Raw genomic sequence first — 18867 nt, forward strand, 5'->3', positions numbered from 1 at the left:
TGTGTATCCAGAAATATATTGATATAATAATTTACCCCATCGTCCTACAGCTGCTGGAAGCTCTGCTCCCCCAGAATGACTTAGAGGCCCGAGTCAATGCTGCGGTGGACCTGATAACACAGACTCACAAGTCCATCAACCACGACGCCCTCCATTTTGCAGCTTCGTCTTTCTACTACAAGCTGAAAGCTGCGGACCAGTATATCCCAGTCAATAAGTATCATGGAAACATTACCCTGCTGAGGGCAAAGACAAGAAATGAGTACGGAGAGGGGCTTGGGGCAGACTACAAATTGTCCGAGGTAAGCGGAGAGAATTTTATACACAAGGCCCGAATAGGGGAGATTTATTAAAACTTGTGCAAATAAAAAGTGGAGCAGTTGCCCATGGCAACCAATCAGCATTTCGTTTTTAGATGCCTCTTTGAATACTAAGGAAGTATCCTAAAAAGCTCCAGTGCTAATACATCTCCCCGAATATGTTTTATATATCATTTTGCTGTATATTTATTATGATCAGAGGAAATTATTCCAATTATTGTGGTTCACGATGTAATATACAACCCTTTGGTGTTCGAAGATTTCTGCCACTGGATAGATCACCGTTTAAAGAAAATTAGATATTTAGGGATCAGTCTCTTTGGTTGACAAGACCTCAAAAATGACAAAGGAACAACAAGTTGAGGAAGATGAATAGTTAATATAAAGTAGAATAAAGAAATCAAATGCCCTAAAGCATATGTCCCCATTTTAATACAATTACATCAAAATCTATAATTAATCATTAATCTATGTAAAACATTGACTAACTTTATAAAAACTTACGTAACATATCCTGTACTGATCCTGAGTTACAGTCTGTATCATACTCCAGAGCTGCGTTTACAATTCCACAGGCTTCGGAGCTGAATTTTCTCAGCACTCCTTTTCAGTTCAGTGGCTGCACAATGCTTGCTCTGGTAGTTCTTATCAATGTCATCTTTACAACAGACACTATACAGGAAATGCAGGAAAATCTTTGATTGTATTAGAAGAGTTCAGCTGCTGGGGGCGTGTCTGACAACAAGCTTGTTGACTGTTTCAAATAGCAACCTGTAGAATTGCGGCTATGGACTGTAATACATGCTGTAACTTAGCGCAATAAGATAAGTAATTCAGTGTATTAATAACGTTACTTAACATTTTATGTAGAGGATATCGAATATAAAACGGTGCTTAAAGGTGAACATACTTTTTAATTATGACCATGAATTTTCATTCAACTTAAAAATAGCATTACACCTTACAAATATAGACGTGTAGGAAAGTGTATATAACAGAGCACTATTTATTAGGGTATGATCGCACGGCGGAATTCCGCCTCCTCTTCATTTCAATGGGAACACAACGCTTCTGTTTCCCGCTAGCTGATTTGTTTCAGCTAGCGGGAAAAAAATGCGACCTGCCCTGTCTTCGAGCGAATTCCGCCCAAACCTCCCATTTAAGTGAATGGGAAGAGAAATCTACCGTTCCGACGGCAGTAATAATTCCGCAGCAGATTTTGCGGCGGGGCCCGCCAAACAAAATCTCCGTGTGGACTGATAGAGTTCCTTGTGCTGTTTCTGGTTGATTTCCATAACCACAACCTACTGTGTGAATTATTTACTACACACCTCATAAATAGATGCCCTAATACTTTGCTGCATAGAGCGACCCATTCAGTCTTGCCTATCCGACACCTCAGCCGTGGCTCATTCTTTAAGCGGATGTCTTTTTGGATTTGAGCTTTAGAAACCTTTAGTAATGGGACTTCACGTATGATTATTTCATATTCTAAATACTTTTCTTTCTTCTTCCATTCCCAACAGGTGTGTGACAGGAAGGTGGCCATTCATGTCATAGAAGGAGATCACCGCACCTTTCTGGAAGGAACCGGCGTTGAATCTATCATCAGCATCATCCATAGTTCACTAGCTGATCCTCGCACGAGTGTCCGTGAGGGTTAAACTAAATCATTGGTGTGTTGCACTGAAGCTGTTATCTCCTTCCCAGGTTTATAAAGGTTCTGCTGACCTGAAGGAGAAAATGGCTTCATATAACACACAGGACTGGGCATACGGTCACTTATACAGAGTCATCAGCACAGCACGCCCATGTGAACCGTGGCTTTACCTACATTGCCCAGTGCCATAATGGTACCTCCAGTGGCCAGTAACCCTGGAAGACTCACCTTTCATGACCATTATTACTTTCCCTGCTCTATGTTGTACCAAACACAGCAAAAAGATCCCATGCCCTCTACATAGAGTAGGGGTAGAGTTCATTTTGTAGCATGTTGTCCTGATCAGTATTCCAAAGGCAAGACTTTAGCACTTAGAAAACCCTGCACACCACTTTCGAATGAATAGTTCTCGTCCTCTGAGGCATCTCCATGCCTGTGAAGAGACTGACGGGTCTTATACTGACAGGGGTCTTCGTACAGTGGAGAGTCCCTGTCATTATTTTTGTCTTGGTGGTTGTGTATTTTTTGGTAATTTTTATTTTAATGTTACGTAATTTATTGTATCTTTTATTGTTCTTCGGGTCACTCACTCATTGGAGATGCAGTCAGCTCCATCTGGAAATGATATATGGAGATAAAACCTTTAAGAATATCTGTTCATCTGCACTTCAAGTCTTTCGAAGAGGCAGTCGTGACCAATGGTTGCTTGCCGACACAATAAAAATATATTAGCACCATACGTTAGCGTCTAGAAGACTTGATTGTGTTGTAAGTGACGGCACTTAGTTTACATCTCTATTATTTTTGGATGGTTTAACCCATTATATGAAGGGCCAATAATAGGTAATGCTTGGATAAATTGCAATTCTTTGCGATGAGAGGCTGCAAACATTATGCATGCAATGGTCCAATGAGTTGAAAACTCAAGTAAATATTAGGCATGGGGTCGGAGTATCTTCTAGTGAGGGAGTGATCCTGTCACCTGCCCATGAGGCAGGTGTATCAACACTGGAATTTTCCTTGAAGGAAATGAGAAGTTCTGCTGCACCTATGACACAGTCGAGAGGTCGATACAGGTTTAATGTTCTCCCAGATGAAAGCTCAGGACCTAAAGCTGCATTGTGGATCGTATCCTTGCAGATGCCGGGACTTTCACGTCAGTATATATATATATATATATACGCTTGTTGAGCTCCTCCCTCTGTTGACCGCAGCAGAACAACTTTTATGTAGGCCTATATTTTAATAACATGAATTAATTGTGATGGTTTCCTTTATCATGCATTATTTTTTCTCTCCTGGTCAATATTGCTGCTTTACGTTAGTCTTGTGTTTGTTGCACTCTCATATTATTAATAAAGAAGAAAACTCTCATTATTGTTGTGTTTTTGTCCTTATTACGGGGATCTGTATATTTGTCAACCACATAACCTGGGACGTCTTGCAGACACATAGACACAGACGACTGCATTGGAAACTTTTCTCGAGTTCAGTGCACTTCCCCTAGTGATGTTATCAGGTCCCAGAAATATGAGGTCTTAGGCTAGATTCACATGAACGTGGGGAAGTTTTTCACGTCTGAGGTACCCCCGTGCGGGTTCCGTTTAACGGATCCCTACAGATTTGAGTCCATGGAGGAATCCGTGAAAACTGAAGAAAATAGGACACGTTCTATTTTTCAACGGACCCTTCACACGGTCCGTTGTCACACGGACATACTCTACGTTCGTCTGAATTCGGCCTTAACCTCAAACCCAACATTACATATTAACCCAAAACCAGCTTGGAGCCCCATGGATATTACCGTTACCCCTTCACACTAGTGATATTAACCCCTAAACCATTCTAGGCCACTAGAGACATTACATACTCTCACTAACCCCCCTCAAACACCCTATTTAAAAATGTGATGAAGTACATGCAGAAAGTTGTCTATGAAGTGGAGTAACAGTTTGCCGTCTCCGCCGCAGGCACTTATGCATTTGAACTCCCCCCTTTAAAATAAATCATGCGACTGCCCTTGGCTTCCTATTACTAAAATTTTGGACTATGGCTCCTGTACTCTGCCTGTTGGATGCATTATGTTTCCTGGACACATTGTAAGTGGCATCTATCACTTTTTACTCTGGAGCCACCAGCCGCTTGGTAGGAATGATTCATAAAAGGTAGAATAATCTTTGATTAAATCCCAGAGAATACATGTGGGTGTATTTGTGTATTCACTGAGGCAGAAATGTTTAATTTATGGCAAATGTCCCCAATAAGTTATTCTTTATGATTCACTATTAAGTTCAACTTTATTTAACACCCAAAAATGGTGATTTCTTCAGATGTTACTTTATTAGGGAAATGGGGCCTAGGCAAAGAACAGAAAAAATTGAGACGGACACTCTTTTTAATGCCCCTTGTCAGACATGAGATACTTGGGATCATCCATTGGGTGGTTCCTAAAAAAAATGTAATCTTCCCACTGATATTAACCAATTTGAGCAGTATTGCTCAGATCAAATGTCTAGTTGCATTAAGTTTGACTTTCTTGTTCTGTGTGTTTGTAGGGTAGGAGTCGGAGGGGGGGACGCTGCAAGTGTTAGCAGGGAGAAAGATCCGAGATTACCACCCTCCCCTTGTATAGTCTTTCAGTCACCCCAGGAAAGGAATACATAAAGAAACAAATAAGAAATTTAATTGTTGTTGTGTCCGGCCATGTTTGACTCTGAAATTACATCTGGCAATTTAAAAACATGGCTCAATTGCATATATTTTATAGAGCGTGCAGTGATGACCAATCTTTGGACCAAATATTACTCATATGAGAGGTGAACACAATCCTTCCAGTCCTTCTATTGCGTTCATAAAATGTGAGAACCAATATTTCAGCCCATGCAAAGTGCTCCTAATCTCCCCATATTTAGCCAGTTGGCCTGTTAGTGGTTGGCCATGGTTGCCTACCAGAATTAAAAACGAGGGAGTTTGTCACGATGGGTGTGTGGACCCACTGGGCCGTAGCGGGACAGCAGCTGGCCAACCAGGATACCAAGGCAAAGTCAATAGTTCGAATAAGGGTACCTGTGGCAATGCAGACAGTAGCGATGGCAGGCTCGGATGGGACCTTGGCAGCAGGCAGACACCAGGCGCGGTGAAATACAGCAGGCGTAGTATACGACACAACACGGCTCCAACTCTCTATGGCACAGGAACAAGGTAACACGGGATACAGGTAACAGAAACGGGAACACTGGGAACTGGAATACACTAAGGGACCATTTGCAAAGACTAACATGGGTAAACACAACAACGCTCAGGCAATGAGTGAAGGGGCAGGGCCCTTCTTATAGTCCAGGGTGATCTGGGAGCAATCAGTCAAATCTAAAACGTGTGTACTCTGGCCCTTTAAGGCCAGGAATAAGCTCGAGCGCGCACCCTAGTGGTCACTGCAGGACAGGACGGCCGCATGTGCTGGCATCTCTGGGAAGGAAGACATCTGCAGGATGATAGGAGTCTGAGGTCTACGACCGCGGACGTTACAGAGTTATCAAGTTTAGGCATCGTAACAGGTCCTCAACAGTCAACTAAATTATTCTTAATCAACTGGACTCAAAAACTTACGGCTATTTTTACATGGAGCCAGGCTGGGGTCTGATAACACTAAGTTCTACTAGGTAAAGAAGTCAACTGTCCTTGATCTCAATCTCAGGACTTCCAGGAAAGCTGAAAGTTCAGATATTATTCCTCTTAAATGGTCAAGCCGACATGGGCCGTGTAAACGAGCGCCGATCAACGAGACAGCTCCAATCACAAGGGGACGAGCGCTCGTTACTACGATCGCTCGTCCCCATACATTTCCATCATGTCGGCAGTGTGTCTCCATGTTTACACTGGAAGATGTGCTGCCGGCAACGATAATAATTTAGGCTGCAGAAACTATATGATTAGCTGATGAACGAGTGTTTGCTCGTTCATCGGCTGATCGTTGCCATGTTTAGACAGGACAATGATCGTGAACGTTCTGTGAACGCTCGTTTGCCCGATCATTGGTTCGTGGCCTTTATTGTCTATCCCCAGGATATATTAAAGTGAGCATGCCTTATATAATATATATTATACTAATTAGGTAATTAATCTATTAAAGGGGTTGTCCGGAGGCACGAAAAATCATGACAATGTTCTCTTAGTCTAAAAGTAAAGCACTTACTTTATAGTTTATATTCCAAAAGTTGCACTGATGTCCCAAACAGAAGAACAGTTACGTGATCCTGGAAGTTTAGTGGGTTCTCAGAAAGCTATCACGTGTGGTCACAGGGAGTTCCCTCCCCCACCCGTATGTGTTGGGATGCACATACCCATACAGGAGGGGGAGGCAGTTCCCTGCGACCACACGTGATAGCTTTCTGAGAACCCACTAAACTTCCGGGACAACCCCTTTAACAAGAATGGAGAGCGTTAAGGGTTGTAGAACTCGATACAAAAGACAGCCCATTGATTTCAGTGAACACTGTAATGCTTCATTTCCCCTGCGGAGGCACTGTAGTAGAATTGGACACTTGCTGCCTGATTACAGTAGTAGGACACCCTGTGATCAGCTTATTATCGGGAACCCTTCTAACAAAAAAGGAATGTCCAAAGCAGACAACGCCTTTAAATATCAGAAAACATTGTAGCTCAGTTTATCATGCTCTTCAAGGAACTGTGGATTTTTAAATGAATGTTACTGCAATATATTACGGAACAACCATAAGGTCATTCTGAACTCATTATATTCAATATTTTATTTTCCATTATCTTTTGTATTCAATTTTACATGTACCTAACTCACTGTGTTTAAAAAACTATTATTGATCACTTATTATTTTTGATCTTATATACATTTTGATGTTCTTTATTCCTTCACGTTTATATTGAGTATTCACTTTATCTATTTATATATATACCTTTTTACCTACATAAGTTCCTATGCAGGATGTATTTATCACTTATTCAACTTCGGTTGATCATATATCACTAATTAACCAATAAGTTTGGGGTTCACACATTTTATGGTCTTGGACATAAAGCATGGGAAAAGGTTCTGAAAGTGACGGACACATACAGACACTAATACTCATCAGCATAGTACCTTTTCCTTGGGGTTGCGCGTGTTGCGGAGATGCCGAGTGCCCGTCTCTGTCTCCCTTCGTCTATGTGCGGACACTGCGCCTGCGCTGTTTCCTTGGAGACGCGTCTTTGGAGGCGCGCAGGCGCGGTGGCCGTATGACGACGGGGGATAGTGGTCTCGTGACCTCGAGCAGTCCCGCGCATGCGCCGTAGACCTAGGAAATGGACATATCGGAACACACTTGTAAATAATAGAGGACACTATTTAAATGGACGGGACATACAGCACCTTACACCCCCTGAGGAAGCGATACATACGAAACGCGCGTCGGGGTGCCTCAATACCGGGTGGATCACTTTATCTCCAACCTCCATGGGTAAGTTCTGATTTACTTATTTCCCTGGTATAGCCAGATGGACTTAGGTTTTTTCCCTCTATGCCAGGTCAATTCAGGTTACCTTTGCTCCTGTTTTATGTCCTGGACCATGCAATAGAGTAGTTAGATATAACTCTCTAGACAACATTGAATATATGTCAGTTATTTCATGGACATGCATGGTGATACTTAATAGAAGGATGGCATCAAAGTTATTTCAGTCATTTAGTACTATTTGTATGAGACAACATTCACTTTAGTTTTCTTATAATAAACCAATAGTCAATAGAATTTTTAATGTTCAGCATTAATACTATACCTGTGCTGTAGGTCTAGACGACTGATCCACCAAGTGACTTTTCAGTTTTAGAACCTCGTTGTGTTTTTATAGTTTGTGTCTTTAATATTGGATGTAATAATAAAATCATATATTTTTCTATGTACTTGTGGCTCAATGACTCCTTTTTCTCATGGTTTGTAATGTTGTTTTGGAGTTTTGCTACTCTGTAGTGATGTCTTTGGAGGTGTTCTGACATTATTTAATAGGTGACACCTAACCAATTACCATACCTGTGAGACAACTTTGTTGTTAAATGCAGAACAATTCTGCACAAGCTGGGAGTTTATCACACCAAGTTAGAAAATAGCAAGTAATCTCAAGTTGACTTCATAATAGGTGAGGATCCGCATTGATTTGCTTAAAAAGTTAACATTATCTATGTAACGGAAGGGAAGACATTATTTTGTTTCAATTTGTAGTATATTTGCAGTATAAATCTACACTCAAATTGTAAGACAGCTCTTATTGAAATGGTTCGTTTGGATTTGAAAGCATTATTTTAAATACCCTATTAAGGAATTCAGAGTTTGTAGAGGGAAATCTCCTGTTCAGGACCCTCATCTATTACCCAGAGCAGAAAGCGGCCACAAAGTGTATCTCGCTCTGGAGGACCAAGTACATCCATATTTTACCAAGACAGCCCATTGATTTAAAATCTGCACTGTGTGATACTTCATTTCACCTGTGGCGGTGCTGCAGAAAACTGAAACGTTCTGAAGGGTTCTCCCATAAAGATAAGATGATTTCTAGAAGTCCCACTGGAAGGAAACCTACAGCTCAGTTTATTATAGGGGACCCTAACGAAAAAAAAATTTTAAAGCGGACAACACCTTTAAAGGTTTATGATTTTTAAGTCACTAATGGAAAACCAAATTGTACAACCTGTAAAAATGAACATCTTGTTCATCTTTTGACCACTGTTAGTTGCTAGAAATAAAGTGCTCTGGCACTTTAACAAGCAGCGCACCCTTTTATCATCAATCAGCTTCACTCAGAGATTTCCGCATCTTGGAACTGGAATTCTTAAGAGTGAAGCAAAGTGGTTACGACCCTTGTTCTATCAATCGTTGAGCATCCCACCTTAGAGACCCTCATAGATAACATTTGACATGTCCCAATGGCAGTTTCCGTTTTTTTAATCCACCACAGGCACATATGAGAACGTTGACCAAGTCTATAGTGCCCACCAAAAATAGAAACTTGTAAAAATTTCCATCCAAATCTTATAATTGGCCACATATTAGTAAATCCCAAGTCAGAGCAATAGCCAAAGTTTGCTTATTATGTTTCTATGACTTTTAGAGATATTTACATTTTTCTATTCAGTTGCGGTGGCCTAAATTCTGATTAACTAGTATATGGGCATTTATAAATTGTGGGTGGAATTTCACTATAATGTAAGTGATAATATCTCAAGAGAGAGCACATTTTATACTGTACCATAATCCAGTATTGCTACTGCCAAAAATATATTCTTTACCATTCTCTAGATGTCGAAGAAGAGAGGCTTACATGTTCAGCCTCCTCTGAGACCACATCTTCCTTTTAGTTCAAAGCCTATTTCAGGTCCATAGTCAAAAGCGCAGTCAGATATATTATACACAAAAGAGGATCAGAGTCTTCTTCATCCGAAGATGAGAAGACCTTAGAACTAGACATGATCTTTTTTAGACACTCCGGCAAAATCAGAAATCTTAATGACGTGGCCTAACCCAAGTCTGAGAAAGACCTTTTGAAGTCCTCCGAAACCTGTGCAATCTCTTGGTTTCTAAGAATCTATCGAGCAAGGCAGAGTTAATGTACGTAGTGGATGACCGGCAGCATCTTTTTGGGATCGGCAGGTTGTTTTAAAAAGCCAGTGCAGGTAAATTTCTTCTGACAAATATAGAAGACAGTAGTGTAATGAGGAAATAGAAAAAAACAATGTCTGAAATGTGAAGCTAAAGAGAGCAAATTATACAGCACTACTTTTCACTCTTAAAGTGTACCTATCGCTACATAAAAATAAACTCACAATCCCTCCTTAGGCAGCTGCAGACGCATATTGTGGGTCTTTTTTGGGTGTTCTGAGTCTGTTGCCCCGTCCACATGCTGTTTTATTCTCCTCCCTCCCTGTCTTCTGTTTGCTGTTTTACACTAGATGGATTTTTTGGTGACTGAGGAGAATTCTGAACATTTACAGAGAACCTGCAGGCAGGAAAAGGGAAACAACAGGCTGATGGAGGGTTAAGAAGAGGACACTTTCCTGTAATAAGAAATATTAGAAAGCTTCATATTGTCAGACGCTTTATCCCTGCTCAGTAGGCGGCTCCAGAGCTGTGGCGTCACCATGACGTAGGGACAATGGCGGATTATCATTAGGGCGGTTCGAGCAGCCACCCGGGGCCCAAGGCTCCCGGAGGGCACATGGCCGGCCAAACCGCACATGATCGCATGGGCCCCCTCATGCCCGGTGGCGTCGCTAGCACCGGATGGGGCCTCGATGTTAGCGGCAGCCACATTCATTTGTATCTGAGTTCTTAGGACTTAGATACAAATGAATACTATAGGCTGCAGGTCACGTTCGGCTTGCAGTCTATAAGGCGCTGGGAAGACTCCCTGCGCAGGCCGGCGTGATGAGGTACTGCATCACCTGGGTTTGCGCATGCGTCTAGTCCAGAGGATTCACACGTGTCCAGCTGGAGCGGCTGCCTAGGAGTAAGGTAAGTAAACTGTATATATTTTTTTAGGTGGGGACTATCGCTGTGTATCAGGGGTGGAACTAGGAAAGACTGGGCACCATGGCAAACTCTTGACCCGGGCCCCCCCCCGGGTGCCACAAGTAGCCCCCCTTATAAATAGTGTCCCCTGTAGAATGTGCCATACAGCCCCCCTGTAGACAGTGCTATATAGCCCCGCCTATAGAAAGTGTCACACCCCATTTGTAGATAGCGCCCCACCTCCCCCTTGTAGATCGCACTGTATATAGTGCCACACAGCCCCCCCTTAGTAGAAAGTGCAGCACAGCCCCCCCCCTTAGTAGAAAGTGCCACACACAGACCCCTGTAGATTGTGCCACACTCAGCCACCTGCAGATAGAGCCACAGCCCTCCCCTTGTAAATAGTGCCATACAGTTCCCGCATGTGTATAGTGCCACACAGCTCCCCCTTGTGTATAGTGCCACACAGCCCCCCCTTTGTGTATAGTGCCACACAGCCCCCCCCTTGTGTATAGTGCCACACAGCCCCCCCCCCCTTGTGTATGGTGCCACAAGGCCACAAGGCAATGGTGCATCCGATAAAGTTGTATCAGCCAGGGAGATGTCACTCAAACATGGAAAGTTGGGTTTGGAGGCAGGACTATGTGACTCTTCAGGATAGCGGCACCGCCCCATGACCATCTAATGAGTAATTAGCATATAGTGTGCGCAGTTTTAAAAGTGGATTTTAAGAATTTTGCTGAATCTGAAAAAAAACATACAAGGGAATGTTTGGAAATATTGTCAGGTCATGTATTACCACATGGTGGCGGTTCAAGAGGTTAAAACTACCAGACAGGTTCCCATTAAATATACAATGAATTGAGAACAATTCCATCTGCCCTGCAATTTATTGTTATTATAAATATATCCTATATAAACTACAGATCCAGAACCAAGCTCTGACATATATACAGTACCACAACCAAGCTCAGTACATAAATACAGTACCACAACCAAGATCAGTACATAAATACAGCACTAAAACCAAGCTAAGTACATATAGACTTCAACAGAACCAAGCTCTGACATATACACAGCACCAGAACAAAGCTCAGTACATATATACAGCACTAGAACCAACCTCAGTACATAAATACAGCACTAGAACAAGCTCAGTACATATATACAGTACAAGAACAACCTCAGTACATAAATACAGCACCAGAACCAACCTCAGTACATAAATACATCCCCAGAACCAAGCTCAGTACATATATACACAGAACCAAAACCAATCTCATACGTATATACAGCACCAAAACCAAGCTCAGTACTTACATACAGCATCAGAACCAAGATCAGTACATATATACAACACCAGGACAAATACAGCTCAATTTAGTGCAACCCCTGCCGTATAGGTTTGTACGGCGTAAAACTACAGCTCCCAGCAAGGCCCGAACAATGGTGAGGATATGCTGGGAGATGCTGTTTCACAAAAAAAAAATCTTATCATAATCATCTCGCTGCAGATCATACAGTGGCTACATTACTGATTAGAGGCAGAATAAACATTTACATTAAGTGACTCACCGGTGACGTCTCAGATTCTAGTTCTTTTCTTCTCCCTCCGGTCCAGACATCTATGATGGATTTCTACCGGCCATGACCCATTTCTGCAGTTTTCCGTTTAGATGTCTTCAGCTTCTCACTTTTAAAACATTTTTGCACCTATAAACAAAGTTAAAATTCTCAAAACCTCTTGCACCTCTAACTATAATAGCGCCGTACACTGTGTCCCTGATTATAATAGTACCATACACTGTCACACACACACCGTGCCCCCTGTAGATAGTGCCCCCATAGCCACCGTGCTGCCCTACATATAGCTTCCCCTATAGGTCGTGCTCCATGTATAGCCCACCTCTGTAGACAGTGCCCTACATATAGCCACCCTGTTGCTAGTACCCCACAGGTAACCCACCCCTGTATATAGTGTCCCACATATAGCCCACCCCTATAGAAAGTACCCTAAAAAAATAGCTCCCCTATAGATAGTGCTCTACAAATAGCCCACCCCTGTATAGTGTCTCACATATAGCTCCCCCTGTATATAGTGCCCCACATATAGACCACTCTGTAGATAGCACCCCACATATAGACCCCCCCTGTAGATAGTGGCCCACATATAGACCCCCCTGTATATAGTGGCCCACATCCCCACATATAGACCCTTCTGTAGATTGTGCCCCACATCCCCAAATACAGACCACCCCTGTAGCTAGTGCCCCACATCCCCACATATAGACCCCCCTGTATATAGTGGCCCACATATAGATGACCTCCCTGTAGATAGAGCCCCCACTATAGATAATGCCATTAATAGTTTTATGAGAAAAAAACAAAAAAACTTTATATACTCACATGATTGCTGGCGATGCAGATCTGCTCTCTTCTGAGCCGGTCTGCAGGAGCTGAACGAGCGTCGTCCAATGACGGTGATTGGCGGGGTAGAATGACTTGCCCCGTCAATTAGCACCTTGTGACACTATATACAAGGGGGAGTGCTGTGTGACACTATATACAAGGGGAGCGCTGTGTGACACTATGTACAAAGGGGAGGGCTGTGTAGCACTATATACAAGAGGGGCTGTGTAGCGCTATCTACAGCGGTATGTGTGTGGCGCTCTTTATAGGGGGCTTTTTGGCGCTATTTACAAGAGGTGGAGGGCTGTGTGGCGCTCTCTACCGGGGGGCTGTACGGCACTATCTATAGGAGCTGTGTGTAACGCTCTCTACGTGGGGGATGTGTGATATTTCCAGGAGGCTGTGTGTGGCGCTATCTATGGGGGTGTGTAATATCTACAGGGGCTATGTGTGGCACTATGTACAGGGGGCTGTGTATATGTGGTGTTTTACAGTGTGTGGTATTATTATATTCAGGCGCGCAGTGTTTGGTGCTATTATATTTAGGGGTACAGTATGTGGCACCATGATAACTTTATTTTCGTTTATAGGTGTGGAAATGTTGGAAAAGTGAGAAGCCGAAGACATCTGAGTGGCAAATTCTGCAGAAATGAGTCATGGCCGGGAGAAGTCGTCATGAGCTCTGGACCGGATGGAGAAGACAAGCGGAAAAAAACTACTAGAATCTGAGACGTCGTCACCTGAGAGTCACTAGATTTATAGAGAATCTGTCACCTCTCCTGACATGTTTATTATAGGAAATCCTTGTATTTCACAAAAAGTCTTTCTGCAGTCCAAGACTGATAGACAATTCCCCTTGTCAGGAGGATGTGTCCCAGCACAGTGTGATAATGTCAGTATGTAGGGACACAGCCCTGTGACAGGGGGAATCGTAGCACTCATTTGTTAATGCTTGCCCAAAAAGGTAGTCTTAAAAATAGTTATGGCGCGGCAGGGCGGAAGGGGGGCCCAAGTTTGAATAACAGCCCAGGGCCCATGGTCTACTTAATCCACCACTGCGTAGGGGCGCAACAGCTCTCCTCTGCTTGTGCTGCGCGGCTCCAGCGAGAGCTGGCGTGGAGCGTGACTTCACTCTTCCTGGACCTTTAAAGGGGGACTGCTCCTGGAATTCCTCGTAACCCTGGTGGTGAGTTTTCTGGTATCTGCTCCGCTTGTACCCTGTGATTTTCAGGTGTTTGACCTGGCTTTCATTTTGACTCCACTTCATCTGACTTTTCCATGAACTGATCTCTGGCCTGACCTTGTCGTCTGATTCTGGTTACTGGACCTGACGTTGCCTGTTATCGATCCGGATAGCTTTGCTACGGAGATGTCCCACTACACTGTGTACTCTGCTTCACCCTCTTCGAGACGTCATCCAAGCTCTGACTACGTTAGCCAGGGACCACCATCGAGGTACGCTCATGGGCTTACAGTCTAATACGGAGCGTTACACATATATTTACATGTACTACTAATTTATGGGGAGAATGATGGTGAGAAAATTGCCATGAGGAGGAATTTGAAAAGATGCAGTTATATGTACTCCATGTATAACTGAATAAATGAGTTCTCAATTAAATGAACTTGAAATACCACTTTGTATATGTAACCCCCTATGTTTGCATTCTGTTCTTCGGCGGTAGTTTTCGGAAAGGTTTTCTTTAAAAAAAAAGACCATCGCTGTGTCTTTTACAATACTGACTCGATTTTAGAAGAAAGTTTTTAGGAATTGGATTGCATTTGAAAACTACTGTATATAGTGGTTCTGGGAAGAACTAGCGCAGATGAAAGGTATCGAAGTTTTCTCTTTTTTTCTGAGTAACCTCTGAATTTCGCAGAATTCTATAAGTTTCCTCTGTCTCACTCATTATGATTCCTCTCTAAAAGTAGACCCATTATTCCTATGCAGTCTTATAATGTAGGTTCGCTAATACATTTAAACTGACCTTCAGCATTGGAATAAGTCAAACCCAAGGATTGTAATTGCTGCTTTTCTATTCTAAAAGCTGTTTCTAAAAATACATGTTCCAAAAGTCTTCAAACTCGTTCTTTCTTTCGCCATAAAAAGAATAAAAAACAGTAACATCTCAATCGCTAAAATAAATAGTGAATTTGAGATTACTACCTGTGTGATGGTCTCCATGCCAAAGATAATTATGGCAACTTGGTGGCAGCTATGCCGACTTGGCACAGCCCTCCTAAAACTTTACAAGTTTACAATTTGTTTTTCTAATAAGAACCATCATGACATTCTTTGCGTGTGGAGAAAAGGCGCTTCCATCACCCCCCGGGTAACTTTGTTTTCTGTTATCCCCCAAGGTAACTTTTTTTTCCTTCCGCTCTTGTCTTGACCAGTGTGGACCATGTGTACTTCTTCCTCCCACTGCTGACTGCTTTGATACTACGGCCGGTCCGGTGATGGTGGACTGTAGATACGCTTACTAAGAGACATTGGTGGCGCGGCTGTCACATCAGACATGGAGGGCGGGAAGTAGAAATACTCAGATGGTTGCTGCACACTTTGTACGAGCAGCTGCCCTGCCTCCAACTTTTTATTTGTGCGCAAGCTGCTAAACCAATTTCTCTTAAGCCGTATTTACGTGAACGTGATAGTCGACCGTGTGACGGACGTTACAGCCGTCACACGGCTGAATTCAAATCAGTGTACCTCTACGGGGCTATTTACATGGACCATGTGAACAGCCCATGAAAAAAATATGACATGTCCTATTTTTGCCTGTTTTCCCAAATCCCTCAATAGACTCAATTCTATGAGGGATCTGTAAAATCGGGTCATAAGAAACGTGTTTTTCACGGCCGATTGGACACCTGTTGGTGCGAGTAAGCCCTTAAAGTTCCAGTACCTTGTAAGCACTGCCCAATGGCACCCAGTACTCAAGCACATGCTCTGGCAGCCCCTGCCATAGCTACGCCCTTGTTTTCGACCATCGTCAGCTGACACATTTTAAGCTGGATGGTATTGATTACGTGTAGAGAGTCTAAATGTGGGAGGGGGAGGTAGCAATCCTCTGTGTGGGAAATTACTTCATAGGCGGGATGTTCAGCAACTCATCACACCTGTTGGTATAAAAGTAGTCTTGGTTTTTAAACCACATGGACCTGGCATTGCAAAATGGGCATTTACCAACATTAACACATCTTGAGCCCAAAATATTTCTCAGGCTTTAGGCTAAATATGTCTATTAGTGAGTGTAGTCACATATTGCAGGGAGTACACTGCTAATACTTTTTGGTCCCCACATAGTGCCAGTTATTAATCGGGATAAGTCGGTGCATAGCCGTTTTAAATATGGCGCCTTCCTCTCCGATTAGTCGGGCGTCTGTGTGCTCTGCACATGCGCCGCCTGGCATCCCTGGCAACCTCGCCATGAGATTCACTGCATCAGTGTCTGGTAGGAGGAGATACACTAGAGCAGGGCTAGATCAGTACAGGACATCGATATAGAAACAAGATAACAAGTAGAGGCCTAACTTGAACTACCTTGACCCTAATGCAAAATATGTCCAAGGGCTCCCCAATAATGTCTTGCTATTTGTAATAGTTTAGCCAAAGTTCTGACAGAAGGGTCCAGGCGAATGTAACCTCTGTACACCACTGATAACCAGTACGAATCCTTACAGCAAGTGGCTTATTCCGCATTTTGGGATAGTGGCCATGTACATCGTTGTTTCCCAGCTCTATGGTCAGCTAGTTATCCAGAGCCACTGCTGTATTGCACATTATGAGATTTTAATAGATTTTTTTAGCACTGCCGGGGGACCGGATATTTAGTTGCACAATCTTTTTTGATGATGATACGACTCTTCGTCATGTGAGCGGTCCCGCTGTACTCTATGTACAAGCAGGAGCAGTAGTACAGCGATTACATAGAACACAGCGGGGCCACACCTGACGAAGAGTCGTGTCGTCATGAAGAAAGACTGTGCAACTAGACTTCCGGTCCCCCGCCAGCGCTATAAACATCTATTAAAATCTCATAATCAGCGCGACGGGGGACCGGAATGTATATTAGCGAATGTACTCACATACTGCAGTGAGTAATACTTTTCGGTCTCTAGATAACTGCTTTAAGGTGTATTCCCTAGCTAGGGTATTTCCTCCTGTATATTGTGTATTGATTGACTCCTGACCAACCCAGCTCATCTGACTACTCTCCTGACTACCAGAATGGTACGGTATACCCGGCCCTGCTACATTAATGTTATTGAACCTTGGCTCATCTGACTAATCTCCTAACTACCTGACTCTGCTACATTTCTGTTACTGACCCGTGGCTTCCTGACTACGTTAGATCTCCCCCTCTCTCAGCCTGGCAAACAGTCTAACCACGCATCATCCCTCTCCGTGTTACCCTCCGCGGTACATTTATATAGACTTTTGTTTGCCATTGCCCATAGTATCTCCAATCTCTCTTGTTTTCGGTCCGGTTTTCCGTCAGCTAACGCTACCAAGAGAATTTACCACCGGACTAGCTAGAGGTGCCTATGTCCTGGGGCCTTGACTCTAACCAAAGTCATGGGAAAGGGGGTGCAGTTGGTGGAATTGTGTCATCCGGTTGGTACTTTCTCTGGGTATCAAAGATTATTATAACCAACCTTGTTTTGGGCATAACAAATACCTAAAATGTCAACTTTAGTTCCTAACCCACAGGAATAGACATCCCCGATAACTCTTACATCAGAGACAAGAAGGGTCATAGATTAACAAAAGAGTAGCAGTGAGTAACTCTGATGAAATTAAAATTTTATTTTTACATTTCCGTTCTTTAAAACTTTCGTTTCTGTATTAATTGGCAATTTTCTGCATAGAACTTTCTGGGAAAATAATTTTTCTTAAGAGGTTAAGAAGATATTCATGAGACGTTATCAAAGGCCATCATTAAAAGGTTGGTTTCTGTCCTGCTGATCCAATATCATGCCCGCAATTACATTAAGATGTTGAGGGATCTGTAGCCCAGGAACGCGGTACACTTTATCTGGATGTATAACTTTCGCCAATTACCACCATCATCCTATTTGCAACTATTTGGCCAATTATTTTATAATCCATTTTAATAGGGTTATAGGTCTTACATTTTTTTTATGGTGGGCTATCAACTTAGTGAATTATTAATGTGATTATCCTTCTGCACCATAATACAGGACGCGTGTAAAAGAAAATCACAATCATGTAAACATGAGATTAAGATTTTGGTTTATAAGCAGCACGCAAGGGACTCAAAACTGGACTGACAAATATATTTTTAGCTTAACCGGTCTTGATAAAAGCCAAAACATTTGCCCAAGCATTAAAACTAAAGATTCATGGATAGATAGATGGATGGATGGATGGATGGATGGATGGATGGATGGATGGATGGATGGATGGATGGATATGAGATAGATAGATAGATATGAGATAGATAGATAGATATGAGATAGATAGATAGATAGATATGAGATAGATAGATAGATAGATATGAGATAGATAGATAGATATGAGATAGATAGATAGATAGATATGAGATAGATAGATAGATAGATAGATAGATCTTTTTGTTCCGGTGCACCCCTGCCCAATGTGTTTATGTGATCACATTTTCTGCTGCAGTGTTGACTCTGAGAACACGTTTTCAGTCTTTGAAGGGGAGATAAACCTTTTGACAACAATCTTTCGAGAACCCAGCAGCATTGTTTACATGTATCCTGGATACATAGAAGCTGTATCTTGCTGTCAAAGTCGATTCCGTCAGGTCAGCTGCACTGACGACTCCGGTAAAAGCTGGTTCTGCGTGTCAATGACACACAGGATTTCACGAATAACAATCATATATAAGTTGATCGTTGTTAGCTGAATACTGCTGGTCAGAGACACGCAGGACCAGCTATCACCGGAGCCGTCAGTGCAGTTCACCTTGAACTGAGAGAC

At 42.7% G+C, this 18867-nt stretch overlaps 1 protein-coding gene across 1 annotated transcript in view; it reads left to right on the forward strand.

The window, feature by feature from the left end:
- Nucleotides 1-3354, forward strand: part of FASN (fatty acid synthase) — a 65619-nt gene extending 62265 nt beyond the window's left edge. Inside the window, exons 42-43 of the mRNA XM_075845215.1 lie at nt 51-302; nt 1847-3354. Coding sequence (XP_075701330.1) covers nt 51-302; nt 1847-1984 — 390 coding nt within the window. The 3' untranslated portion in view covers nt 1985-3354. The remainder of the gene's footprint in view (nt 1-50; nt 303-1846) is intronic.
- The last annotated feature ends 15513 nt before the right edge of the window (nt 3355-18867 follow it).

The sequence above is a fragment of the Rhinoderma darwinii genome, chromosome 13, assembly GCF_050947455.1.
Source record: "Rhinoderma darwinii isolate aRhiDar2 chromosome 13, aRhiDar2.hap1, whole genome shotgun sequence".
Classification (NCBI taxonomy): domain Eukaryota; kingdom Metazoa; phylum Chordata; class Amphibia; order Anura; family Rhinodermatidae; genus Rhinoderma; species Rhinoderma darwinii.